At 46.1% G+C, this 27,891-nt stretch overlaps 1 protein-coding gene and 1 long non-coding RNA gene across 4 annotated transcripts; both read left to right on the plus strand.

The window, feature by feature from the left end:
- On the plus strand, nt 1-27,553 carry LOC120997198 (squalene synthase-like). Of its 3 annotated transcripts, none has more exons than XM_040427192.1 (8): nt 1-157; nt 6,941-7,038; nt 10,110-10,293; nt 11,496-11,624; nt 12,234-12,425; nt 12,515-12,691; nt 12,883-13,035; nt 20,213-20,425. In XM_040427192.1, the coding sequence occupies exons 1-8, from the start codon at nt 59-61 to the stop codon at nt 20,423-20,425; spliced, it is 1,245 nt and encodes a 414-aa protein (XP_040283126.1). In that variant the 5' UTR covers nt 1-58. The 3 variants fall into 3 exon arrangements, 2 of the variants coding, with proteins under 2 accessions (XP_040283126.1, XP_040283125.1); XR_005778114.1 differs by lacking the exon at nt 1-157 and adding an exon at nt 27,542-27,553 and having other exon boundaries at nt 6,731-7,038; nt 20,213-20,673; XM_040427191.1 differs by lacking the exon at nt 1-157 and having other exon boundaries at nt 6,554-7,038; nt 20,213-20,443.
- On the plus strand, nt 8,071-9,818 carry LOC120997202. The gene is made up of 2 exons (XR_005778115.1): nt 8,071-8,647; nt 8,694-9,818. It is a non-coding gene; the product is annotated as an uncharacterized LOC120997202 (long non-coding RNA).
- Nucleotides 27,554-27,891: the final 338 nt, after the last annotated feature.

Below are 27,891 nucleotides of genomic sequence, written 5' to 3' on the forward strand. Positions count from 1 at the left end.
TTATAGCGGGACGTGTGTGGATGCTGTAGCCGAGGATCAGTCATCTTACACCGCGGACATGGACTTCCTGAGGTCTCTAGGACACCCGGAGGAGATCTACAACCTGCTCAGGTTCCGGCTGGGCGGCAGTCAGGCTGTGATGTCTAAGCAGGACCGGGTAAGAGCACAGACCTGGAGGAGGCGCCGGTCTATAGGTTGTCAGCAGTGTCCTACGTCTGATCTCTGTCCTAGAGGTTGTCGGCAGTGTCTGATCTCTGTCCTAGAGGTTGTCAGCAGTGTCTGATCTCTGTCCTAGAGGTTGTCAGCAGTGTCCTACGTCTGATCTCTGTCCTAGAGGTTGTCGGCAGTGTCTGATCTCTGTCCTAGAGGTTGTCAGCAGTGTCTGATCTCTGTCCTAGAGGTTGTCAGCAGTGTCTGATCTCTGTCCTAGAGGTTGTCGGCAGTGTCTGATCTCTGTCCTAGAGGTTGTCAGCAGTGTCCTACGTCTGATCTGGATACTAAGGGGGTATTTATCAAACCTGGTGTAAAGGAAAACTAGCCCATAGCAACCAATCGCATTCCACCTTTCATTTTCCAAAGTAGCTCTGAAAAGTGGAATCTGGTTACTATGGGTAACTAAGGCCCCATTCACACTTGCGTTGTGAGGATCTGTTGTAAAAGTACCCTAAGCTGGTTCTACTTTACACCAGTTCTGATAAATCTTCCTACAGCATAGACTGTGTAATAGGATGTGACTCAGGATCAGTACAGGATAAGTAATGTATGTACACAGTGACTGCACCAGCAGAATAGTGAGTGAAGCTCTGGAGTATAATACAGGATGTAACTCAGGATTAGTACAGGATAAGTAATGTATGTACACAGTGACTCCACCAGCAGAATAGTGAGTGCAGCTCTGGAGTATAATACAGGATGTAACTCAGGATCAGTACAGGATAAGTAATGTAATGTATGTACACAGTGACTCCACCAGCAGAATAGTGAGTGCAGCTCTGGAGTATAATACAGGACGTAACTCAGGATCAGTACAGGATAAGTAATGTAATGTATGTACACATTGATTGCACCAGCAGAATAGTGAGTGCAGCTCTGGAGTATAATACAGGATGTAACTCAGGATAAGTAATGTATGTACACAGTGACTTCACCAGCAGAATAGTGAGTGAAGCTCTGGAGTATAATACAGGATGTAACTCAGGATCAGTACAGGATAAGTAATGTATGTACACAGTGACTGCACCAGCAGAATAGTGAGTGCAGCTCTGGAGTATAATACAGGATGTAACTCAGGATCAGTACAGGATAAGTAATGTATGTACACAGTGACTGCACCAGCAGAATAGTGAGTGCAGCTCTGGAGTATAATACAGGATGTAACTCAGGATCAGTACAGGATAAGTAATGTATGTACACAGTGACTGCACCAGCAGAATAGTGAGTGCAGCTCTGGAGTATAACACAGGATGTAACTCAGGATCAGTGCTGGATAAATAGTACTTGGGGTTCACATTGCGTTTTATGCGTCCATTTGATGTATACATTGGAAAAAAGGGGTACAGAAGTGCGGCAGACTACTCTTTTGTATCCTGCACAGTCCGGTAAAAAAAACGTATACTTTTATTTATTTTCTTCTCAATGGATCTCTATGGCGTCCGTTTAATGTATATGTTTTCTTGTACAATGGATGGAAAAACATGATGTGAATCCTGCCTCCGGCACACAATCGTATGGTTTTGCGTCCCATTTTAAACAGATCCGTTTTTTTGTTTCAGTAGTGTTTCTGCTTCGTTCCGTTTTTCCGTATCACAAACGGAAACATACAATAATGTTTAAACAGTACGTACATTAAAAAATTGTGCTGGGCATAACATTTTCAATAGATGGTATAATAACGAATGCCAGCTTCTGCTCGGACCTCCGGGGCACGGATGGGGCAGGACTGCGCTCCCACAGCGATAAATGTAAGCGATTTCCAGCCTCTGGTAAAATCCATTCAACTTAATTTTTTCTCCATTAAAAGCAGTTACAAAAGATAAATACGAAACAGGCCTCACATCTCCCTGACGCGTTTCGGGTTCACGCTTGTAGCACCCTTAGGCCTTATTTACACGTCCGTTGTTTCTTTCCTGATCTGTTCCGTTTTTTGCGGAACAGATCTGGACCCATTCATTTTCAATGGGTCCTGAAAAAAAATCAGACATTGAGCTGTCCGTTTTTTTTCAGGACCCATTGAAAATGAATGGGTCCAGATCTGTTCCGCAAAAAACGGAACAGATCAGGAAAGAAACAACGGACGTGTGAATGGACCCTTAATCATAGAGTCACTAGATGACTACACCAGTCAGGTTTTATGGTGGAAAGGGTTCTCGGAAATACTCAGGGGGTCATTTATTAAGACTGGCGTTTTAGAGTCCAGTTTAGGCCCTGCGCTGGATGCGCCAAAGTTATGTAGAGCTTCCTTGCTGGCGTAGTGTTGCGTCGCAGCAGCAGCATGTTGCATGTTGCAGTGCGACACCATAGACCGCCATTATAAAAATTGTCGCGCGACATATGTCGTCGTGTAGACGTAGCCTTAGAAATCTGCAGCCTGTCAATAGTTTTTTGTGTTTTTCTTGTGAGGATTTCACGGAAGGGAGAGATCTGCACCCAAAAGCAGCACAAAAAAACGCACCAAATAACCGCGATAAATAATACAGATTTATGTACTTTTTTTTTTTGTTTTTTTTGTGCTGATTTTCTGCACACACGAGCGAGTTCAGTGGAATAAACTCGCAGCGTGTCAGCGAGAGGCCGCGCTCTGGCAGGATCGCACAGCATTAGGCCCCATTCACACAATCGTATTTTTGCTCTGCGTTTTTTGTGGATCGCTCACAGACCCATTCATTTCAACTGGGCCGTAAAAAATGCGGACAGCACACAGTGTTGTGTTTGCCGACGCACGTCCGATCTACGGCTCCTCAGAAAAAATATAGAACATGTCCTATTCCTCTCCATTTTTAGGACAAGAATAGGCCGTTCTAACAGAGGGCAGGTGCAACCAATCCGCGAAAATGGCTCTGGTCGTGTGCACGAGGCCGGAGGGTGACACAGCATTCTAAATCAGTATAAGGCCTCATGCACACGACCGTTGTTTTATTCCGTGTCCGTTGTTCCGTTTTTCGTGATTTTCTGCGGACCCATTGACTTTCAATGGGTCCGTTGAAAACTCGGCTAATGCACCGTTTGTCATCCGCGTCCGTGATCCGTGGTTCCAGTCCGTCCAAAAAATATAACCTGTCCTATTTTTTTCGCGGAAAACGGTTCGCGGACCCGATCAAGTCGAGGCACACAAGATTGTCGTCCGCGTTCGTTTTTTTCCTATCATTTGCATGGCAAACTTGACTTAGACTTTTTTTTTACTTTCCTTCATGTCTGGTGGTCCTCCAAAAATAAAAGGAAGACACACTGAAACGGATCACGGAACAACGGAACCCCATTTTGCGGAACGGAACACAACAACGGTCGTGTGCATGAGGCCTAAGGCAGAGTTCACACGAACGCGTGTGATCCGCGGCCGTATTGCGGCCCGCAATGCACGGCCACAGTTCCGTGTGCATTCCGCATCACGGATGCAGACCAATTCGCTTCAATGGGTCCGGAATTGCGGAACGGCCGCACGGAACGGGACCTCTCGGAAGCACTACGGAGTGCTTCCGTGGGGTTGCGTCCCATACTTCCGTTCCGCAAAAAGATGGAACAGGTCCTATCTTTTTGCAGAACGGGCGGATTGCGGACCCATTAAAGTGAATGAGTCCGCGATCCGATGCGACTGACCCACAGCCGGCGATCGTGCATTGCGGCCCGCCTAAGGCCGCTTTTACACAAGCGTTTTTTGTAGTCTGTGTATGGGGCGGTTTTATGTACTGGAACCCACCACTTATGTTGATGAATACGGCTATTTACATGGATATATCATTTCCATCAGTATTTGTAATACGCAGCGTGTCGAGTTTTGTGCGGATTTGCTTCCAAATAAAAATATTACAGTCTATGGGAGAGCGTCAGAAATACGTAAGGAATACGCATGGAAATCCGGATGAAATACTAAAGCAAAACTGCTGGAATATCATCAGGAATCTGTGCTTAATCCAGAGCCAGAATACGGATGGATTCCAGTACGTTCCTGTGGAGGCGACCGAAGGCTCCGTTTTTTGCGTTCCGTATACGGAACCATTCACTTCAATGGGTCCTCAAAAACAACGGAAGATACTCCGTATGCATTCCGTTTCCATATTTCCGTTCAAAGATAGAACATGTCCTATTATTGCCCGCAAATCACTGTCCGTGGCTCCGTTCCGCAAAAAAAACGGAATGCATCTGTATGTCTTCCATATCTGTTCCGTTTTTGAGGAACCATCTATTGAAAATTTTATGCCCAATCCAATTTTTTTATGTACTTACTGTTTAAACATTATTGTATGCCTCCGTTTGCCATCCGCAAAAAAACGGATCACAAACAGAACGGCAAAACTAAAAGGAAACGCTACTGACACAACAACAAAAAAAACGGATCAGTTTAAAATAGACCGCAAAACCATACGGTCGTGTGCAAGAGGCCTTATGCTGTGCGATCCTGTCAGAGGAGCGGAGGCCACCCCGTTCCCCAAAAAATCAGTCATCGCTGCATCTGAAAACACCCAAACTATCAAAATATAAACCTATTTGTCCCACACAGTGAAGACTGTAAGGCCCTGTTCACACCCCGCTCGCAGGATTCCAGGAAGCTGAGATATGAGGAGCTTTTTGTCAGGTCCTGACATGGAGGAGGTGCTGTAGTCTTTGGTGAGGTCCTTCCCCCTAATATCAGCTCTGGAGCCAAACCCCCTACTCCCAGCATGGATGCCAGAGCCTGCTGGGAGTAGTCATTGCACAGCAGCTGGAGAGCAGTGATTGGGTTAATTAGGAAATGGACGTCTCCAGTGAGCACCGTGAGGTAGATTTATACAAAGGACCCTAGCAACCAATCAGATTCCACCTTTCATTTTGGACAGCTCCTTTGGAAAATGAAAGGTGGAATCTGATTGGTTGCTATGGGCAACTAAGGCAGTTTTACACCAGTTTGGATAACTCTCCCCCTCAGAGTTTCGTCCACGTCATAGGACACCTAGGGGCACATTTACTAAAGTGTTCGCCCCTGTTTTTAGTCTTAAAAATGCTGTTTTATGCCTCATGCACACGAACGTTGTTTTGGTCCGCATCCGAGCCGCAGTTTTTGCGTCTTGGATGCGGACCCATTCACTTCAATAGGGCCGCAAAAGATGTGGACAGCACTCCGCGTGCTGTCCGCATCCGTTGCTCCGTTCCGTGGTCAGCCAAAAAAATATAACCTGTCCAATCCTTGTCCGTTTTGCGGACAAGAATAGGCAGCTATATCAATGGCTGTCTGCGCCGTTCCGCAAATAGCGGAAGGCACACGGACGCCATCCATGTTTTGCGGATACGCAATTTTCGGACCGCACAACGGTCGTGTGAATGAGGCCCTACAGAAATGTTCTCTCATTGTCTGCAAAACTGACATGTTCTATTCTTTTGCGTGGACAGATGCGGACTGCACAAGCGATTTTATATTTTTTGTTGCCCGTTTTTAAAGGTGAAACTCAATGGGGGTCATTTACTAAGACTGGCTTTTTCGCACGTCTTGGATTCCCCCCTACTCTGCCGTAAAATCTGGCTAATTACGGTAATGGCGGGAGTAGTTTTTTGCCAGCATTTTACGCCATTTATGTTAGTAAATTCGCCCGCGTCCGAGTGTCGAACACACTGGAAAATCGGCTCAATATTGCCGCATGGCCGGTCAAAAAAGGAACTTTTTTTTTAAAGCTATAAAAAAAATCACACGTCCCCTGATAAATGACCCCCATTTCCTTTGCGTATCTCACTTCAAAAGAAAAACACACAAAACTGCGACAATTTCCTTTTGAAAACGTGTTTGTTTTCGGAAGCGCAGCTCGTGCAAATCCACCCTAAGGCGCCGACTGCATCGTGACTTTGGTCGCAGGAACAATAAATACGTACGATCTGTCTGTAACTCGCTGTTGCGTTGAAGCTGCGCGCGTCTTTGGCCACAAGTTGCGTGCGGTTTTGGATTTTGCAGCACTCGTTAGACACCAAAATAAAAAAAAGCCGACATGTCACAAGTGAGCCGCACCCGAACCGGGAAAAGTCGCGATCTGCGACCAGCGTCTTGTATTGTGATCAAAGAGCAGCATACAACACCCTATATCTCAGCATACAAGGACCCTGCATACAACACCCTATATCTCAGCTTCCTTCACGTATCAGGGGTGAGTGCGGACTTTACTAGCTGGCTCCCAACCACCAGCACGAGATTATAAGAATCCAGTCTGCCAGTGCATTCCAGCAGCGCCCACGTGTCTAGTCATGTGTACTGTCACTTTAAAAACAATTATTTTTTATTTTTTTTTGGGAGAGGTGGAAAGGGTTAACACTGAGGCCTCCAGGACCCGCCCTCTGAACTAGACCATGAAAACATTGCAGAAGTGGGTGGGTGCAGCCCTGGAGGGTGTGTCGCCTCCTGTTTGTTGTGAGGACCACTCGTGCAGCGTGCGGGGACGCCAGGGTACATGGGCACTCGGCATTCCCTCCGGCGCCAGCTCAGATCGCGTGCCCTTGGGCGCTGCGGACGATCGTCGCTCTCGGCCGGGGAGAAAGTTCCCTCCAAGTTTGGCTCATGGCCAGTGTAAACTGCAAGGTGGCCGTCTCCCTGTTCAAGAGGACGCTGTGCCTGGGCCCTGCGCAGAAGCCTGGCGGTCAGCGCACGCTACTGACCGTCAGCAGGCTGCAGGAGTGGGGGCTGAAGGAGGGCCGCACCGTGCACAAGTGCTTCACCCCCCAGAACATGGCCGTGTGCAAACTTCACTCTGTCACTCTTCCCCGACAGGAGTCTATGAGCGACAGCCTGCAGACCTGCTACAAGTACCTGAACCAGACCAGCAGGAGCTTCGCCGCCGTCATCCAAGCCCTGGACGGAGAGCTGCGGTGGGTGAGATCTCCGTTATTCTGTACTGATTGGGGTGGGGGGGGGGGGTGTTTATTGACGGTTTTTTTATATACTAAAATTCCTTTAATCTAGCAGGAATTATCAATTATCCTGGATTATAATTAGTGTTGAGAGAACTTGCGTTTTTTAAGTTCTGCGTCCAAAGTTCGGGTTATCGAAGAATCCCGTTATGGGTTCCAAATTCTGCTATGGTCCGTGGTAGCGGAAACCGTAACGGGATTCTTCGAAAACCCGAACTTTGGACGCAGAACTTAAAAACACAAGTTCGCTTAACACAAATTAGTTCCCAGTCAAATTCCTTTAATCCGGCATGGAGTATCAAATACTCTGGACTATTGGTTGGTCCAAAACATTTTTTTACCGTTGAAGTAAAATTCCTCTAAGCGCTCATAAATGAGGATGGATTATGAAATATTCTGGATTATTGGACCTCAAATAATCCGCTTTTATTCTCAAAATCCCAATAGTAAGGGCTCATGCACACGAAGGTATTTTCTTTCCGTGTTTTTTTTTTTTGCAGACCATATGAGGAACCATTCATTTCAAAACTGAAGTTACTCCATGTGCATCCTATTTTTTTGCAGAAACGGAACATATCCTATTATTGTCCGCATTACGGGCAAGGATAGTACTGTTCTATTAGGGGCCAGCTGTTCCGTTCCGCTGGGCGTAGAATTTTCAATGGATGGTTCCGCAAAAACGGAACGGATACGGAAGACATACAGATGCATTTCCGTATGTGTTCCGTTTTTTTTTGCGGACCCATTGACTTAAATGGAGCCACGGAACGTGATTTGCGGGCAATAATAGGACATGTTCTATCTTTCAACGGAACGGAAATACAGAAAAACGGAATGCATACGGAGTACATTCAGTTTTTTTCGGAACCATTGAAATGTATGGTTCCGTATACGGACCATATACGGAACGCAAAAAACAGCCAGTAAACGGGGAAAAAAACGGTTGTGTGCAGGAGGCCTTGAGAAGCCATGCTGGTTTAATATTAGGGGAGAGGTCACCGCGTCATCAGTATGATTTGCAGGGTGCCTTGTGTTTACATGCTGGTGCACACCCCCTGCATAGCTGGGGGAGGGGGAGTTATTTTGCAGTGATATTTCTGTATGCTCTGTGCTGGGACTGCACGTTAACACTCGGCACTGCTACACAAGCGCCTAACAGCTGCTGTGCTGCCCCCAACTGATCAGTCACTATATGTAGTGTCCAAGGCCCCAACCACAGACCTTCCCTGACCAGTAGTGAAGTCCACTCACGGGGAGAATGGGATGGGAAGTTTCTGAAAATTGTCAGACCTGAAATAGAAAAGATACGACCTTGAGACGCCCCCTGCTGTCAAGGTGTTAAATTATTTTCAGAAGTTTCTTAAAAGAACCTGTCACGTACTTTTACTGTATGAAGCCGATGGCAATGCCGTGTAATGTGATTAAAACTGTACTTCTGTCTGGGTTATCGATCTTTCAGAACGGCAGAAAAAAAACTTTGTTTGGCATGCAAATTATGTGCAAAGTGCCCAGTGGGGTGTCACCAATGGTTCAAGGAGCCCCAGGTCTCCCCTCCCCGGAGCCCCAGGTCTCCCCTCCCCGGAGCCCCGGGTCTCCCCTCCCCAGAGCCCGAGGCCTCGTAACACAAGATATATTTTCATTCATACAGTGAGAAACCGTTAACTATAGCCATGGTCAGGGCTGTACACGGGGCGGGGGGGGCACCCTTACCTGTCCATACAAATGCCATGTGCCCAACACTTGCACTCCATTGTTATGACTGTCGTGTGACATTAGGAGACAGCAGACTTCATGAATGCCTAAAATCATGCAGCCCAGGCCTCGCATGACCAGGAGGTCATTGACCTGACACACGGATAGCACATACAGTAGAATGCCCCGTATGTGATTTGGAGATTCTGTGCAGTCCTCCCCTCCGGGCCCCCGCTGCTTTTTCTCAGGCTTCCTGCCAGTGATTTAGGAGCCACATAAGCTTTATATCCTTATTCCAACGCCACGTTGTGGTGGAAGGAAATGCTGCATTCACCTTGTGATCTTATCCACTTAATCCCAACTTTCTATCTCCACCTCCAAATCCTACAGATCGCTCATTTATAAAACTTGAAAGGCAAGTGTTTTCCTACAGCTCCCCCACAGGAGAATTTAGGCATTACATGGTGCCTAGTCATAACAATGGAGCGTCTGTGTATTGCAGGACAGAACAGGTTCTCCACTCTCGCGCTCTTTGTAACCACGATCTCAATAGGTGAGGATCCTGACTTGGGTGATGGTCATTAACTGGCTGGGGAAGCATGCTCGGCCAAGCTGAGCATGCACGTGAAAGGTGGTCGGGGGAGATGGCCGCCATACTCATTAGCTGTTGATCAAATAGTTGTTCAGCTGGCTGCTTTCTCCCGACCCTCATCATGCACGTACACACTTGGCCTGGCCCAGCATGCATGTGTCCTGAACCAAGAGAGGGCAGATAGCCGCTGCCTCTTTTTTTCCCCAGGATCAAAAGGATCAGGCTTGTTGAAATCTAACTGCCCAGTCCTTATCTCCTCTGATATCTGCCGTCGGAGACCCCCATATATGTTGGGTGGAATGGCACAGACATCTACGTTTTCCCGTCCAGTAAAAAAACTAAACGCAAAATAGAGAGAAAGCGTACGCTTTCGGTATATGTATTTTCTATAGAGACCTACGTATTTGTTAAACGCACAATTTGTTATACGTTTCTCAGTACAAACGGGTAGGTCGCCGGTAACAAAGTTGGTAAATCTCCTTACTGGAAGGACTTTACAGCACGTGGGGGATGGGGATTATTCACCGCTCATTAGGCAGTAAGACAAAAACACTTCATAGTAGATCAGTCGAGGGCACATTGGCAGCGCCCATGCCAACCGGTTAGATATGTGGGGTCATTGGATGAGCGCAGGCCATTTAAAGGGGGCGTTCGCCTCCGGCTGTAGCATCAGCTCATCTGTCTGTACTTGCAGAAGTGGCAGCATGGAGCCCACGGAGTACTGACTGCCAGTTTCTTAATGTAGACATGCCGTGTGTATCTTCTATCTGGTGCTTCGAGCTCTGGACACCGTGGAGGACGACATGACCATCAATCTAGAGACCAAAATCCCCATGTTACATAACTTCCACACGTACCTGTACCAGGCGGAGTGGAGGTTTACGGAGAGCAAGGAGAAGGATCGGCAAGTTCTGGAGGACTTCCCCACGGTAAGGCGGACTGATGTGGGGTAGAGGGGTCAGAGGCAGGTCTTGTGTGGTATCTGGGGCTCCTGGAAAGATTTGCATCTATTACCCTGCATGTAGATAGCTGACAAGAGGGGGAAAGACCACCTATTCCAGTGATGGCGAACCTTTTAGAGACCGAGTGCCCAAACCGCAACCCCAAAACCCCCTTACTTATCGCAAAGTGCCAACGCGGCAAGTTAACCAGAATCCTACAGTCCAATATAGTATATCTTTCATGTACTTTATCATGTAGTAGCTATAATAGCCTGCCTACATTCAGTGCGCTGCCTGTTCATGGTGCGTCCTGCGCTGATGAATGGCAGGAAAGGTCTAAGTCATATTGGTACAGTCAGACTTTTTCCAGGCTGTGGGTGCCCACAGAGAGGGCTCTGAGTGCCGCCTCTGGCACCAGAGCCATAGGTTCGCCACCACTGACCTATTCTGTTATGGAAACAGGGAATGGGATAGTGCTAAAATAATAGTGCAAGAACATATCTAGATAATGCCACCATATTGTGTCTATATAATGGTGATTTATAGTACATAAACAATAATATACATGTATTGGAGCCATATAGGGCCTAAATAATAACACTATGGAGTGCTTTTGTAATAGTGCCCACATAATTATGCCATACAGTATAATACCATCACACTATACCAATATAATGGTGCCATACAGTAACGACATCCATCATACTGTACCTATACCGTATATTGATGCCATATAATGCCTTCATAATGCCAATGTACCACCATGTAGAATGCCTATATAAAACCGCCACACAGTGGGAGGGTTGTAGATTGCAGTTCCCAAATAATGGTGCACTTTAGTCTCTGTATTATACAGGGCCCACATTATCATGCCTCAGTTTCTAGTACTTGTTGGATTGGGCCATGTAATAGTACTGTCGGTAAGGTAAGTTCTCAGTAAGCTGCCAGAGAGGATGTCTAGAGTAGGTTCTGGTGGCCCAGGTCTATTACCCATCTTGTCTGTGCTGTATCAGCCCCACCTAGGGCTCTGTTCACATCATGTCTGAGCCTTCTGCTAGAAGTATATGTCAGGCCCTTACATATCAGTGTACAGGCATAGAATGGCATCTGTCATCCATAGGATCCCATATAAAATTATAGCAAAGTATGTTGATCGGTATCCCTATCTTATTCTGAGCTAACTGTTCTAGATTTCCCTGGAGTTCAGAAACCTGGCGGTGGTTTATCAGAAGGTGATTGTAGACATCTGCCACAAGATGGGGGTGGGCATGGCGGAGTTCTTGGAGAAGCGGGTGGAATCTCTCCTGGATTGGGATAAGGTGAGAGACGTTTCTTTGAGCCCCTTGAAGGCTATGTCCATCTTCACAATCATGATTTTACTCTGCCAGTGCGTCTCAGAATTAACAATTTACTTTGCAGCTTGTCATTTCGTTTATACTGTTCCTGTGTAAGCCTGTATGTTTCCATGGTAACAGACAACAAACAAAAGCTGTGTAGTCTGATCCTGCATCCATACTTTTTTTTTTTTTTTTCCTTAGAACAGATGTAAGAAAGTTGATGTTCATTGTGAGATCTATGTACACATTCCAGGTTTATTTAGGACCCTGAGTGACCCCTCCCCTGTTTTCAGCGCACCCCTTTTCCTATTATCACACCCATTTACCTGGAACAAGCAGAAGTTACTTACCTTATCTTATGTGAGCATGCTGGGTCTAGTCCTGGCAGTTGGTCTTGGTGATAATCCCTTCCAGCAAAGTCATTGCTGATGGAAGACCTCTCAACATGAATATATATGGGGCCCTCTGGGCAGCAGGAGCCCCAATTACCTGTCTGTGTGCATATATTTCTTATTATATATGTCTGTCTGATATCTCTCAAGTTGACTAATGCTTGAGTATTAACCCTTGGATTCTCCTGTCTTTGCTCAGTACTGTCACTATGTAGCTGGATTAGTGGGGATTGGTCTGTCACGCCTGTTCTCCGCCTCTGAACTGGAAGACGCCATCGTCGGTGAAGATGCAAGACTCTCAAACTCTATGGGGCTCTTCCTACAGAAAACAAACATCATCCGAGATTATCTGGAGGACCAGCTGGACGGAAGAGAGTTCTGGCCCAGAGAGGTGAGTACAGGCTGATGGGGTGATAGTAACGAATGCCTCACTCCAGGACTATGAGCAAAACCAACACTGTCTTATCTGTCCTCCTTCAGGTGTGGAGCAAATACGGGAAAAAACTGTCAGACTTTGCCAAACCGGAGAACATAGTGCCGGCTGTGCAGTGCTTGAATGAACTGGTGACCAATGCTCTGCAGCACGTGCCCGATGTCCTGCTCTACCTGTCCCGGCTGAGGAACCAGAGCGTGTTTAACTTCTGCGCCATCCCACAGGTGAGTGAGGAAGGAGCGGTGAAACTGCTTTACCTGCAACTCCAGTCACATCCAGAGCTGCATGTGATGTATGTCAGGTCACCTCCCATTGATTCCATTTTGATTTGCATACACATACAGCCATGATTTTGGTCTATTGGGGGGGATACTCTTGCTGCTTCTAAACTCATACACCCTCCTTGTGTCCTCAGGTCATGGCTATCTCCACACTGGCCGCCTGTTATAACAACCAGCAGGTGTTTAAAGGAGTGGTGAAGATCCGTAAGGGGCAGGCGGTCACGCTGATGATGGACGCCACCAAAATGCAAACGGTCCGAGCTATCATGTACCAGTATGTGAATGAGGTAAGTGGAGTCTTTACTGTAAGTACCACCACATATGAGGAGCCACACAGAGTGGACATGTAGCAGTAGTATCTAAAGAGCACTTTCCCATGGCTGTAATATCGATGATGGATCCACAGGGTCGGCCATCCATATCTGATTTGTTAGGGTCAATCAGCAGGAGGAAGCAGCCGTGACCAGCAGTGCTTTTCTTTCATTGTTTACCAGGCATAGCACCATGCACATGGTTGTGGCTGTGCCTGGTACTGCAGCTCAGTCCCAAACCATTCTCCAACATCTGCCATACATGTACAGCTGATGTCGGACCTTTAAAGATGGCTTCCACTCTAAGCTCTGCTACTTTATACAGCAGACACCCGATGGCAGGCCAATCATGGACTTTCAACCCTTCAGATACTGTGGTCAGTTGTGAGTGGTCGGTTACTAAGAAGGCTCCGCCCCCAGAGCCCCACTGGCTCCCCCATGCCGAGATCTTGGGAGCCCTTTGATTGCTATGACGGCTTTGGGTCTTCTGAAGAATCCCAGGCTTGCCATAGAGAAGTTCCTTTCAAGCCCTGCCTTGCAGTCTGTAGGAGAAGCGATTAGATGCAAGTCCCTAAGAAGAAGACTAAGAATAAGGCCTCATGCACACGACAGTATTTTTTTGGCGGTCCCCAAAAAGCTGTTCCGTGATTCGTTTCCGTTTTTGTTTCCGTGTGTCTTCCTCGATTTTTGGAGGATCACCAGACATGAAAAGTGACAATCTTGTGTGCCTCCGTGTTTTTTCACGGATCCATTGACTTGAATGGGTCCGCGAACCGTTGTCCGTGAAAAAAATAGGACAGGTCATATTTTTTTGACGGACTGGAAACACTGATCACAAACGCGGTTGACAAACGGTGCATTATCCGAGTTTTCAACGGACCTATTGAAAGTCAATGGGTCCGCAGAAAATCACGAAAAACGGAACAACGGACACGGAATAAAACAACGGTCGTGTGCATGAGGCCTAAGTATAATGAAAAGTGTAAAAAAAAAAAAAAAAGTTGGACTCCTAGAAGGTCAGGAAAAAACAAACAAAAAGGATGTCACAAGCACTCTGCTCCCTTCTCCTCCGCATCTGGTCCCCACTGGACAGGAATCCCATGCATGTCACTGCTGCTTGCCAACCGGTGGCCTCACCAGTCACATTCCTGCACACGTCACTGGTAAAACCATTGATTGCCTGTTAGTGGTGATGTGCGCACGGAGGGCACATTACTTTTTCAGTCCAGCAAACTGACAGGTGAGCCCCTGCACCCAGCCTTCATGTATGAGAAGGTGTTGCCAGTCTTGGAGAGCCCCTTTAGGTGAATTGGACTTAGCAGCAGTACCAGGCACCACCAGCACTGTAACTACAGCGCTCTGCCTGGTACACCATGAAGAGGATGTGCCCCCATTTTATAGCTGACCCCCCACTAATCAGATAGTGATGGCCTATTGTATTATAGTCCAAGAAAAAGCCTTAACAAGTCTCGAATAAGAAGAACCTTTGAGTTGTACACTTTTTGCTTGCTGTGAAAAATTCTTCCAATATGACCCCCAGGACAGGGGTTGATGATGATCAATCAGATAAATGATGTCTCGAGGCTCAGAGGCAAACACTGTGGGGGTCATTTATTAAGACCGGCATTTTAGGCACCGGTCTTAATATCCCCTATAGCTCGTGGTGGATCGCCAAAGGTATGAGGAGGCGCCGGCCTCTATATAACTTTGGCGTATCCAGCGTCAGTCTAAATGTAAGACCGCTTCTGATCTGTCTTAAACACGCCTAAAACAGGTGGCCCCATACATTGGAGCCTGTATGGCAGCACAACTTTATACTAAGGAGCCATACGAGAATTTTTCAAGACTGATGTATTGACTTAAGGGCTCTTTACACCGTATGAGAATCCGCCAGATAATCACTAACAAACGTTCATAGGAAGGCTCGTTAGCGATTACCTGGCGGTGTAAAGGTGCCGCCAGTTAACTGATGTTTCATTAGTTAATAGATCATTTGTGCGCACACAAAAATTGTCATTTGCCGGCAGCAGATTGTGCTGTGTAAACATGCTGTGCTGCCGGCAAACAAGTGTATATGGGAACGAGCGATGTGGAGGAGATCGCTGCATGTAATAGCGGGCGATTGCAGGGAAGGAACGGTTCCTTCCCGACGGTTGCCTGCTGTATCGTCCCATCTAAAGGGACCTTTAACTACCAGCCGCCAATAGGTGGCGATCAAGTAATTTTCCGTCCTTCTGTAGAAAAACCATGTTGACAGTTGAAGGACCCTAGAGCTGTCCACCATAATGCCTGTTGTCTGAGCGTATCTAGATGATGGCAGTGCGTTATAGATAACGACTATCAACCTGTACAGTACATTTATAGCGTTATTTATGCCATAACATAACAATAGCAGTTTTTCTGCATTTTCCCTAAAATAAAAATATTAATTTTTATAAATTAAATGATGGTGAATCTGTACCAAAAATGGCTTCAAACTACAAAACAAAGTCATATACAGCCATGATGGCAAAAAAAAAAAAATTATGTGTAAAGAATGCAGGGAAATTTTTTTGGGGGGATATTTATCGAAACTAGTGCAAAGGAAAACTGTCTGTGTTGCCCATAGCAACCAATCAGATTCCACCTTTCATTTTTCCAAGCTTCTTTGGAAGATGAAAGGTGGAATCTGATTGGTTGCTATGGGCAACTAAGCCAGTTTTCCTTTGCACTAGTTTCGATAAATCTTCTCCTATTGTTCTTAAAGGGGTATTCCAGTTATATCAAGTTATCCTCTATCCACAGTATAGGGCAGGCATGCTCAAGCTGCGTCCCTCAAGCTGTTGCAAAACTACAACTCCCAGCATGCCCGAACAGCCTACAGCACGGAATTGTGGGAGTTGTAGTTTTACAACAGCTGGAGGGGCCGCAGGTTGAGCATGCCTGGTTTAGGGGATAACTATTTTATCAGTGACCAATCGCTGTACTCTGCTGTCTCCGTCACATAGAGATGAATGGAGAGGCGGTGCTCATGTTCAAGCTCCTGCTCCATTCATTTAGGGCCCACGGGATAAGGGGCCTTCATTCTTGTGAGTGATGGGGAAGGGGGTTCCAACGGTCGGACTCTTAACTTTCTAATAGTTCTGCCCTAGCCTGTGGATGGGTGATAACTTGATATAACTGAAATACCCATTTTAAGGGCTTAACCACCTCCGGACCGCCGAACGCAGCGACGCGTCCTGGAGGTGGTTGATTCATTCCGCCTGGACGCGCCGGCGCGTCCTCTCGCGAGACGCGAGATTTCCTGTGAACGCGCGCGTTCACAGGATCGGAAGGTGAGCGAGTGGATCTCCAGCCTGCCAGCAGCGATCGCTCGCTGGCAGGCTGGAGATGCGATTTTTTTAACCCCTAACAGGTATATTAGACGCTGTTTTGATAACAGCGTCTAATATACCTGCTACCTGGTCCTCTGGTGGTCCCTTTTGTTTGGATCGACCACCAGAAGACACAGATGGCTCAGCAATATGTAGCACCAAGCACCACACTACACCCCCCCTGTCACTTATTAGCCCCTGATCACCCCTGATCACCCCATATAGACTCCCTGATCACCCCCCTGTCATTGATCACCCCCCTGTCATTGATCACCCCCCTGTAAAGCTCCATTCAGACGTCCGCATGATTTTTACGGATCCACTGATAGATGGATCGGATCCGCAAAACGCATACGGACGTCTGAATGGAGCCTTACAGGGGCGTGATCAATGACTGTGGTGATTACCCCCCTGTCATTGATTACCCCCCTGTCATTGATTACCCCCCTGTCATTGATTACCCCCCTGTCATTGATTACCCCCCTGTCATTGATTACCCCCCTGTCATTGATCACCCCCCTGTAAAGCTCCATTCAGACGTCCGCATGATTTTTACGGATCCACTGATAGATGGATCGGATCCGCAAAACGCATACGGACGTCTGAATGGAGCCTTACAGGGGCGTGATCAATGACTGTGGTGATCACCCCATATAGACTCCCTGATTACCCCCCTGTCATTGATTACCCCCCTGTCATTGATCACCCCCCTGTAAAGCTCCATTCAGACGTCCGCATGATTTTTACGGATCCACTGATAGATGGATCGGATCCGCAAAACACATACAGGCGTCTGAATGGAGCCTTATAGGGGGGGTGATCACCCCATATAGACTCCCTGATCACCCCCCCTGTCATTGATCACCCCCCTGTAAGGCTGCATTCAGATGTCCGTATGATTTTTACGGATCCACGGATACATGGATCGGATCCGCAAAACACATACGGACATCTGAATGGAGCCTTATAGGGGGGTGATCAATGACAGGGGGGTGATCACTCCATATAGACTCCCTGATCACCCCCCTGTCATTGATCACCCCCCTGTAAGGCTCCATTCAGACATTTTTTTGGCCCAAGTTAGCGGAAATTATTTATTTTTTTCTTACAAAGTCTCATATTCCACTAACTTGTGTCAAAAAATAAAATCTCACATGAACTCACCATACCCCTCACGGAATCCAAATGCGTAAAAATTTTTAGACATTTATATTCCAGACTTCTTCTCACGCTTTAGGGCCCCTAGAATGCCGGGGCAGTATAAATACCCCACATGTGACCCCATTTCGGAAAGAAGACACCCCCAGGTATTCCGTGAGGGGCATATTGAGTCCATGAAAGATTGAAATTTTTGTCCCAAGTTAGCGGAAAGGGAGACTTTGTGAGAAAAAAATAAATAAAATCAATTTCCGCTAACTTGTGCCAAAAAAAAAAATATTTCTATGAACTCGCCATGCCCCTCATTGAATACCTTGGGGTGTCTTCTTTCCAAAATGGGGTCACATGTGGGGTATTTATACTGCCCTGGCATTCTAGGGGCCCTAAAGCGTGAGAAGAAGTCTGGGATCCAAATGTCTAAAAATGCCCTCATAAAAGAAATGTGGGCCCCTTTCCGCATCTAGGCTGCAAAAAAGTGTCACACATGTGGTATTGCCGTACTCAGGAGAAGTTGGGCAATGTGTTTTGGGGTGTCATTTTACATATACCCATGCTGGGTGAGATAAATATCTTGGTCAAATGCCAACTTTGTATAAAAAATGGGAAAAGTTGTCTTTCGCCGAGATATTTCTCTCACCCAGCATGAGTATATGTAAAAAGACACCCCAAAGCACATTGCCCAACTTCTCCTGAATACGGCGATACCACATGTGTGACACTTTTTTGCAGCCTAGGTGGGCAAAGGGGCCCACATTCCAAAGAGCACCTTTAGGATTTCACAGGTCATTTACCTACTTACCACACATTAGGGCCCCTGGAAAATGCCAGGGCAGTATAACTACCCCACAAGTGACCCCATTTTGGAAAGAAGACACCCCAAGGTATTCCGTGAGGGGCATGGCGAGTTCCTAGAATTTTATTTTTTTGTCACAAGTTAGCGGAAAATTATGATTTATTTTTTTATTTTTTTTTCCTTACAAAGTCTCATATTCCACTAACTTGTGACAAAAAATAAAAACTTCCATGAACTCACTATGCCCATCACGAAATACCTTGGGGTGTCTTCTTTCCAAAATGGGGTCACTTGTGGGGTAGTTATACTGCCCTGGCGTTCTAGGGGCCCAAATGTGTGGTAAGAAGTTTGAAATCAAAATGTGTAAAAAATGACCGGTGAAATCCGAAAGGTGCTCTTTGGAATATGGGCCCCTTTGCCCACCTAGGCTGCAAAAAAGTGTCACACATCTGGTATCTCCGTACTCAGGAGAAGTTGGGGAATGTGTTTTGGGGTGTCATTTTACATATACCCATGCTGGGTGAGAGAAATATCTTGGCAAAAGACAACTTTTCCCATTTTTTTTTTTATACAAAGTTGGCATTTGACCAAGATATTTATCTCACCCAGCATGGGTATATGTAAAATGACACCCCAAAACACATTCCCCAACTTCTCCTGAGTACGGCGATACCACATGTGTGGCACTTTTTTGCAGCCTAGGTGGGCAAAGGGGCCCACATTCCAAAGAGCACCTTTCGGATTTCACCGGTCATTTTTTACACATTTTGATTTCAAACTACTTACCACACATTTGGGCCCCTAGAATGCCAGGGCAGTATAACTACCCCACAAGTGACCCCATTTTGGAAAGAAGACACCCCAAGGTATTTGCTGATGGGCATAGTGAGTTCATAGAAGTTTTTATTTTTTGTCACAAGTTAGTGGAATATGAGACTTTGTAAGAAAAAAAAAAAATTATCATTTTCCACTAACTTGTGACAAAAAATAAAAAGTTCTATGAACTCACTATGCCCATCAGCGAATACCTTAGGGTGTCTACTTTCCGAAATGGGGTCATTTGTGGGGTGTTTGTACTGTCTGGGCATTGTAGAACCTCAGGAAACATGACAGGTGCTCAGAAAGTCAGAGCTGCTTCAAAAAGCGGAAATTCACATTTTTGTACCATAGTTTGTAAACGCTATAACTTTTACCCAAACCATTTTTTTTTTTACCCAAACATTTTTTTTTTATCAAAGACATGTAGAACAATAAATTTAGAGAAAAATTTATATATGGATGTCGTTTTTTTTGCAAAATTTTACAACTGAAAGTGAAAAATGTCATTTTTTTGCAAAAAAATCGTTAAATTTCGACTAATAACAAAAAAAGTAAAAATGTCAGCAGCAATGAAATACCACCAAATGAAAGCTCTATTAGTGAGAAGAAAAGGAGGTAAAATTCATTTGGGTGGTAAGTTGCATGACCGAGCAATAAACGGTTAAAGTAGTGTAGGTCAGAAGTGTAAAAAGTGGCCTGGTCTTTAAGAGTGTTTAAGCCATAGGGGCTGAGGTGGTTAAACAGCGTAAAATGAGCTCCCTCTAGTGGTGGCTACAAACAGTCAGGATGTTATACTCTTTATCTGTGCAGTGGACTTGGAGCTCTGTATCAGAAAGACATTGCTCTGACCACTACAGAGATATTCTGAGAAATTATCAGTGCAGAATATTTGATGTGAAGATAAAAGGCGGAGGTTCACTTTAGGGGCTGCTTGATCCATCATCAGAAGCTCTGTCACCGTCATGGGTAGCATCGGAGACCACTTTTCATTTTCTTTCTTTTGTACTCATTTGTTTTTTTCCCCCCTCAGATCTACCAGAAGATCCCCCTTACGGACCCCTCCTCAGGACGCACACAGAACATTGTCTCCACCGTCCAGAAACTGAGCTTGTCCAGTGGCCCCCTGGTGTCCCGACACAGCTTCTCCCCCATTTACCTGTCATGTGCAATGCTTTTGGCCGCCCTCAGCTGGCAGTACCTGAGCACAGTCCAGGCCTCGGAGGAGGTGCACACAGGCCAGTGACCTGGGACAGCATATCTACATCAATACAACCCTCCATATGGTAGCGCTCATCAACCTGCCCCCCTTGTCTCAGACGATTATGGGACAGGATATTTTAGTTCAGTCATAGTACTTGACGCACATTTATCGGGCATCGTTTGACTTGGACTGATCCTGGACGGCTTGATCCCGGGAGAGGGGATCCTTTCTAGGACTTTTCCATGCTGGGATGAGCCATCAGGATATTTGGAGATTTAGCTGGTAGTTAGGTCTGGCCTCCATTCCAAATCATCTGCTAGAGTGAATATGGATCTCAATCCTCTTGTCTACTGGAATATAAAGGATTACGTTGAATCGGGAACATGTCACCAGTTGTTCCACAGCTACTTTGAGGCTACATTGTCTTCTGCCATAAGTCGTCAGTCTCTGAATGGATTGTATTTTCCTCATACAGCCTAAAAGGGGCACAGTGACGGGGAACAGTCCTCCATCAGGGCGCCTGAAAACATAGCCTCACGAATGTGATAATTACCATGGATTTGAGGTCTCTAATTGGTTAACTACAACTCTCAGCATGCCTGGAGTGGTAGTTTCCCAGTTGGTGGATGCCACTGGTCGAGAGTGTGTCAGGATTTCATGATCTGAGTGCGTGGACCATAGACTTCTGTTTATATATCCAGACAACCGTCAAGGTTGCGCTTATGGGGTTGCCAGATCCTCGCCCAGTGGAAAAGGTGGACGGGTTCAGTTATATTCCCGGCTGATGTTTTTATTTCCCTTAAGATAAACGGCGTCAATGGATGTCTCGATGCCACTTTTCTCATGTTAAATTCCTATGTTATTCAAAGTTTTCTCTGTTTTATGGTCAAAAGCGAAAAAGTCAACCAGGTGATGTTTGTCGACGATAATTCTGAAAATTCTCCATCTCTTAAATGTTAATTTACTGGCTTTTAAAAGGTTGTTGCTGGGGCCGATGGTTCACCATCAGGATACATGCCTGTCAGTGATTGGTCAGAGAGCAGATCTCATTGTGACGTTGACGTTCACTGTCACAGGAGGCCATGGCGGGAATGTATTGTGACATTGTTATACAATGTGGTTTAATTTTTATTAAATAAAATTATTAAATGAAGTTGATTTCTGGTATTTTCCGCTCTCATTTCTTTAGGTGAAAAACTTTTAAAATATAAAGTATTGGTTGTGGCCCAGGCAGTTTTTTATCTCCGCCAGAGAATTTGAGATCATCTTCTGGTTTCAGAGAGGGGTGGGATGTAGGAGCAACCTAGAAGATCACATCTGCTGGAGGACAGATCAGCGGCGCCTCTGATCTTAGTACATGACAATTCACCAGATATAATTTATGGAAAATATTCTTACTGTTTAGTTACTCCTGCTGCTGCTTTTAACTAGTAGTGGGACAAGTGCAAAGACTTCATTAGTAGCAGACCCCCCTCTAAAAATGAGAGGATTTAACCCCCAACCCACTAGTACTGCAGATGACTGCTAAATTTAAAGGGGTGTTCAAGCTAAATCAAAAATAGTTTGCATTGGAATCAGAGGGCCTTAAAAAAAAAAAAAAAGGAGATACTTCCGCTTATTCCCCGACGTTACCCAGGTCCCCAGTGCTTCTTTCTTTCACATATGCGTTTTGGCATTCCTGTTTTGAGATCCGGCAAGGATCTCAAAACCGGGCCAAAACGATTCTGAATAAAAAGAGATCCGTTCAGGGTGCCTCCTGTTCCCGTCAGCCTTCCATTTTGTGACCGAACACAAAACCACTGCAAACTGCGGTTTTGTGTCCGGTCATCAAAACTGAACAATCCGGATCCGTCACTAAAAACAATGTAAGTCAATGGTGAAAGATCCGTGTTTGTTTTTTTTTTTTTTCTTGATCCAGTTGGTTTCTTTTGATTTCATACAACCGCAATGGAACGGATGCATGTGTAATCCAAACACAACCATTTTGGTCAGGTTCTGAGATCCTCTGCCGGATCTCAAAACCTGAAACGCAGATGTGAAAGTAACAAACAATAAAATTGAACCGGTGTGCCTGGCAGGAAGCGCTGTTATACAGCAGCCGAACCCGCTAGGAAGCAGGTCCACATTTCCTCAGTATATATTATAAAAAAACAAGCATAGGGTCGGCGCTAGTGACGGCAAGTCTCGGAGGTAACACAAATATAGGTGATTATCGGTGCTCGGCTCCGCAGCTCTCCACCTTCCACTGCTGCAGCGTCTGTGTCTGTAAACCCACAGGCTGTTCAGGTTCGGTCTTGCCACAACCTTCAAAGAAGTACTGACATAGCATAGACCCGTTTAAAAGTTCACAATGCACTTACAAGATTGTAGTCTTGAGTTCAACATCACATATAACAATGCCCATTGTCTGCTTTTTGACTTTACCAAAACCAGCGCTGTAGCCCCTGAACCCAGGACTATCGGATTCACTCACAGCCACTACTCAGCCCCGCATTAATGCCGTCACCATTAGCCTTGTCATCAATATCAGTACTGGTGCACAAAACACCTACTTGCCTAAGTAGTAGCAGAGACGAGCCTGGGAATAGCATTATCCACACTCGGCCAGGTGGGACCCTTTGTACCACAAGACCTGAGGAATTCTGCCAATGGAACTCTCAGTTATGGGCCACTACCACAGAGAAAGCTGGAGCCTCTAATTCCCGTTACCCACCCACTGCTGCTACACCAGCTGCTTCTACAGTCATAGTGAGCCCCAACATTGCCATCGGTATTGGGGCCACACACACACATATGTACTCCCATGGAACCTGCCACCTGATCAGCAGGTTTGGTACAGAGAGGAGTACCGCACCAGGCTACCCTCAGAAGCATACCTGCCACCACCACTGAAGCCAGAGCTTGTATACCTTTATGCTCCAGCAGTACCCTCTGAGCAAGGGGGGAGCAACCATCTCAAGCAGCCAGATCATCTGGCTGTGGCCACTGGAGGTCACTAACTGGGAAGAAGGGTTGCCTTCTCTCTAATCTAAAGAAATCCTTGGAGCCATCTACAGGTGAGACCAATTCTCCCCTGTTGTACGTTTGGCTTTCTGTTGGTCCTAACTAGTCCACCCTCTGTTGCCCTGCTGTATTTCCAGGACTCCAACTGCTACTCAGCAAATTTCTAGTTGTGCATGTTGCATTTTGACCTTCCCTTCTCAAGTTAAGCAAAAACCACCTGAGATGTGTTCTAGCAACGTTTTAAGTCAAGTACCCAAGGAATAGACTTGAACGTCACCTGCTCTCCTTGAGACCTGTTCATCTGCAATGTCAATGGAACTGTACCCATTGCATTGTAACTGTAACGCACCACAGGATGGGGGGGAGTTAATACACTCAATGCAACCCCGGATTCAAGGGCTACAACATTTTAGTAAGCTGATCAGTGTGGAGCATTTTCAGGCCCTGCTGCAGAGGAAGGATAACTAGTTCAGACACCCTGCAAACTTCAGATACAATTTTGGCCAGTTGTATTAGCCAAGAATTCCAAGTACTGTATTTGTCACCCTATAAGACACCTAGGTTTTAGAAGAGGTAAATAAGAAAAAAAGATATTTTTCATTAGACCTTCCGATCGCACCTTAGAGAGATGGCTCCGCCTTCAGGACAGGAAACCTGCAGCATAAAAAAGGTGGAGCCACTCTCCCACCTCAGTGAGGTTTCCTGTCCTGGAGCTGGAAGCCTGCAGTTCTGCATTCTAGGTGCCCATAACCAGGAAGCCCTGGTAGCTGCCAGAGGGTTATGGGTGGATTTGTGTTACCTGCCGCAGTTTCTTCTCCCATAGGCTTGGGGATTCGAGGAACATGGGGAGCATTTAAACACAGTAAAGAGCGCGAAGAGGTATGTGTGGTACCGGAAGGCTGAGTTTTGGCGGCGATATCCCTATTCCAGGTGGCGTCCGGTGCATGGTGGGTCTGCAGAGACAGAGCAGAAGGACTATCAGGTGAGAGATAATATGATGACTGGTGGTAATGGATAATATTCTTGCATGCAGGGTTAGCTGCAGTTATGGAGGAAGAGAAGAGGTCTTTGAACACACACATTGAAATTCTGCCACCGGTATTGTACATTCTAACGGTTGCTCCTTAAAGGGTTAAGGTTGTTTTCTTAGATATAGGTATATTTTTTCTCTATAGATGGCGCCTAAGAAGGTGGTGGCCAAGAGAAAAAATAAAGAGTGCGCTATCTGCAAATGTCCGCTGTCATCTTCATATACAAAGAAGCTCTGTCAGCAGTGTATTGAAAAAACAGTGGCAGAAGAGACACCAAGTTTTTTTAAAGGATTTAAAGTCTCTTATCAGATCTGAAGTCAAAGGGTCCCTAAAAGCTTGTAAAAAGCTGAAAAAAACAGTAGAGCAGGATTCTGAAATGGAGTCATCTGATGATAGCGAGACTCCCTTTGGAGATGGGGACTCTGACGATTCCTCCTCTTCAGAGGAAGAAGGAAAAGAAGGAAAGTTTTTGTTCCCTGCAGAGGATACGGATAAGTTTGATATGAAAACAAAGTTCCAGCACTCACGATTTCTTGGTAGCTAAAAATCTTCGTCTTTATTCAGGCAGTAGAAAAAAGTGTACAGGACATCCACCCACTAGTGCAGCAACATTGACGCGTTTCGAACAGAGTTCTTAATTTTGATCAAGATTAAGAACTCTGTTCGAAACGCGTCAATGTTGCTGCACTAGTGGGTGGATGTCCTGTACACTTTTTTCTACTGCCTGAATAAAGACGAAGATTTTTAGCTACCAAGAAATCGTGAGTGCTGGAACTTTATTTGTTTTCATATCAAGGATATATAGGCTCACCAGCCTGTTCCGTGCACGCGGGTGATTTGGATGATTGGGTGAGCTGGACTTTCTTTGTGCATATTCACGATACGGATAAGTTATTGAAAGTAATAAGATCCACCCTAGAATTAGAGGACGTCAAGGGAGATAGATCAGTGGCGGACTCAGTATTTGAAAGCCTGCGAGAGAAAAAACGCAGATGTTTTCCGTTACATATTCTATTGCAACGGTAATCGAGAAAGAATAGAAAAAAACCTGATAAGAAGCCCTTTATATCTAAGACCTTTAAAAAAAAATACCCGTTTGAGGAAGAGGCATCAACTTCCTGGGATAAAGCCCCAAGACTGGACGTGGCGATTTCAAAAATTTCCAAAAAGTCTTCCTTACCCTTTGAGAGGACATGGGTTTCATAAAAGATCCCTTAGACAAAAGGATAGACTCGTCCCTTAAAAGTACTTGGGAGGCTTCATGTCACGAGGGTATCGAGAACCACGCCTGACTCCGTTATACCTGGGGTCAGGAAGTCGCAGTGGTTGGCTGCACGCTCTATTTAAGATAGGGCTGTTTTCCTTATGGTAGCTTTCTGGGTTTGCTTTGCAAACCCTTTTGGCTCACTCAGGGATCCGTAGCTCCTTCTCCTCAGCTGTTCCTTGTCCAGCACTCCCAACCTCCTTATATTCCCCTCTCACACTTCTCTGGTTGCCAGATATAGAGCTTCCTGCCTGGACATCTATTCTGACCCTCTGGAGCTGTGTTGCTGCGTTCTCTGGTAGTTGGTCCAGAACGCTACCCTCCGGATCCCTGTTGGACCTTTGTGGACTGCTGTGGTCGCCCACCTGGGTGTATGTGTTTGTCTGTTTTGTCTGTCCTCTCCCTGGTGTTTCCCTCTTAGTGATAGTGGTGCGGACTAGCGATCCCACCGGCCCGTTCACTATCTAGGGCTCATATTAGGGAAAGCCAGGGTTTAGGCACGTGATCGCCGCACGGGTGAGGAACCCGTCTAGGGACGTCAGGGCAGTCAGGTGCCAGCCGCAAGGTGAGTTAGGGGTCACCACCTTTCCCTCTCCCTTGGGCAGGGCTTTCCCTGTTTTCCTCCCTGTGCGTGACGTCGGTCATTACACTTCAGCTGCTTCTTTCAGGCCCAGTATTGCCGCCACTGTAGCCGCCAGATCCATGTCGGTGTGGTTAGATAGACTGGAGGGACAGATCAGAGACAAATGTCCTAGGGAACAGTTGTTGGCCTCTATTCCTACCTTCCAGAAGGCAGCAGATTTCATTACAGATGCCTCCATGGATGCTGTAAGACTGGAGGCCAGAGCAGCCTCCCTTTCTAATTCTGCGTGCCGTGCTCTATGGCTAAAGAATTGGAAAGGTGGGGATATGCCCTCAAAATTAAGATTATGCAGCATTCCCTGTGAGGGTCAGTTTCTATTCGGGTTAGAGCTAGACACGCTACTTGAAAAAGCTGCAGATAAGAAGAAGAAATTCCCACAGAAGTCCTTTGTTCAATTTAAAAACTATAAGCGGCCCTTTCGGATATCGTCCAGATTCCAAGGTAAAAGGCAAACGGGAGATAGGGAGCAAGGGCTAGACCTGGGAAGCGTTAATTTTAATGTACATTTTTTTTTCCTTAGTCCCAACAGCAGCACAAGTGGGGAGTTCTCCCCTGTGAAACTGGTAGGACAGGTGGAATTTTTATTGATTAAAATTGCTACCAAGACAATTAAACAATTAATCCATCCCCTATAAAGGGACGCCCGCCCTTAAACCAGTGCTTTATCAACAAGTACACAAACAAAAATAGGGTGGGAAATTTGTGTGCTGCTGTTAGGACTAAGGGAAAACTAATTTACATTAAAATGAACGCTTCCCTTACGTCCTAAACAGCAGCACATGTGGGGGCCTAGCAAGGAGCGACAGACAAATTGGGAGGGTACCCCTTTTTTTTTCTTTTATGAGAGGGCGGCACTGAGAATGGTATGTCCAAATGCCATTCCCTCAGAGCGCCTAGAATCTAGGCGGTAATGCTTCATAAAGGTGCTGTGGGAGCTCCAAGAGGCTGCAGCACAGATTTGTTCTAGCGGGACCAAACTTTTCTCTGCGTATGAAGTAGATACTGCCCTTGTAGAGTGGGCAGTGACAAAGGATGGAGGAGCCAACCCCTGGGCTAGAAAAGCTTCATGGATTGCCTCTTTTACCCATCTACTCAAAGAGGGTTTAAAGGCCTTTAGACCTTTGTTTTTCCCCGACAAGGACAGCAGGAGGTGTTCGGATCTTCTGAAGTCCACAGCTCTGTTCAGGTAGATTCTGAGATTTCTTGAAATGTACAAGGAATGGAGGGCTTCTTCCTCTGGAGATGAGGGAGAGGGACATAAAAACAGTAAGGTGATGGTCTGATTAGTATTTCTAAATGATGATACCTTGGGGACAAAGGTCGGTAGGAACCTCAACAGAACTCTGTCCTGGAGGAAGAGGGTATAAGGCTCAGTGGCCGCTAAGGCCTGCAGTTCTCCAATCCTCTTGGCCGAAGTTATGGCCAGTAGAAATGTGACCTTCAAAGATAAAAATCTAAGGTCCACATTTTCCAAGGGTTCAAAGGGGGTAGAGGATAGCCCCTTCAGAACCACAGATAAATCCCATTCAGGGATAGGTCTCAGGATTCTAGGTTTTAGTCTTTCGGC

Source organism: Bufo bufo, chromosome 4 (assembly GCF_905171765.1).
Source record: "Bufo bufo chromosome 4, aBufBuf1.1, whole genome shotgun sequence".
NCBI classification, from domain to species: Eukaryota; Metazoa; Chordata; class Amphibia; order Anura; family Bufonidae; genus Bufo; species Bufo bufo.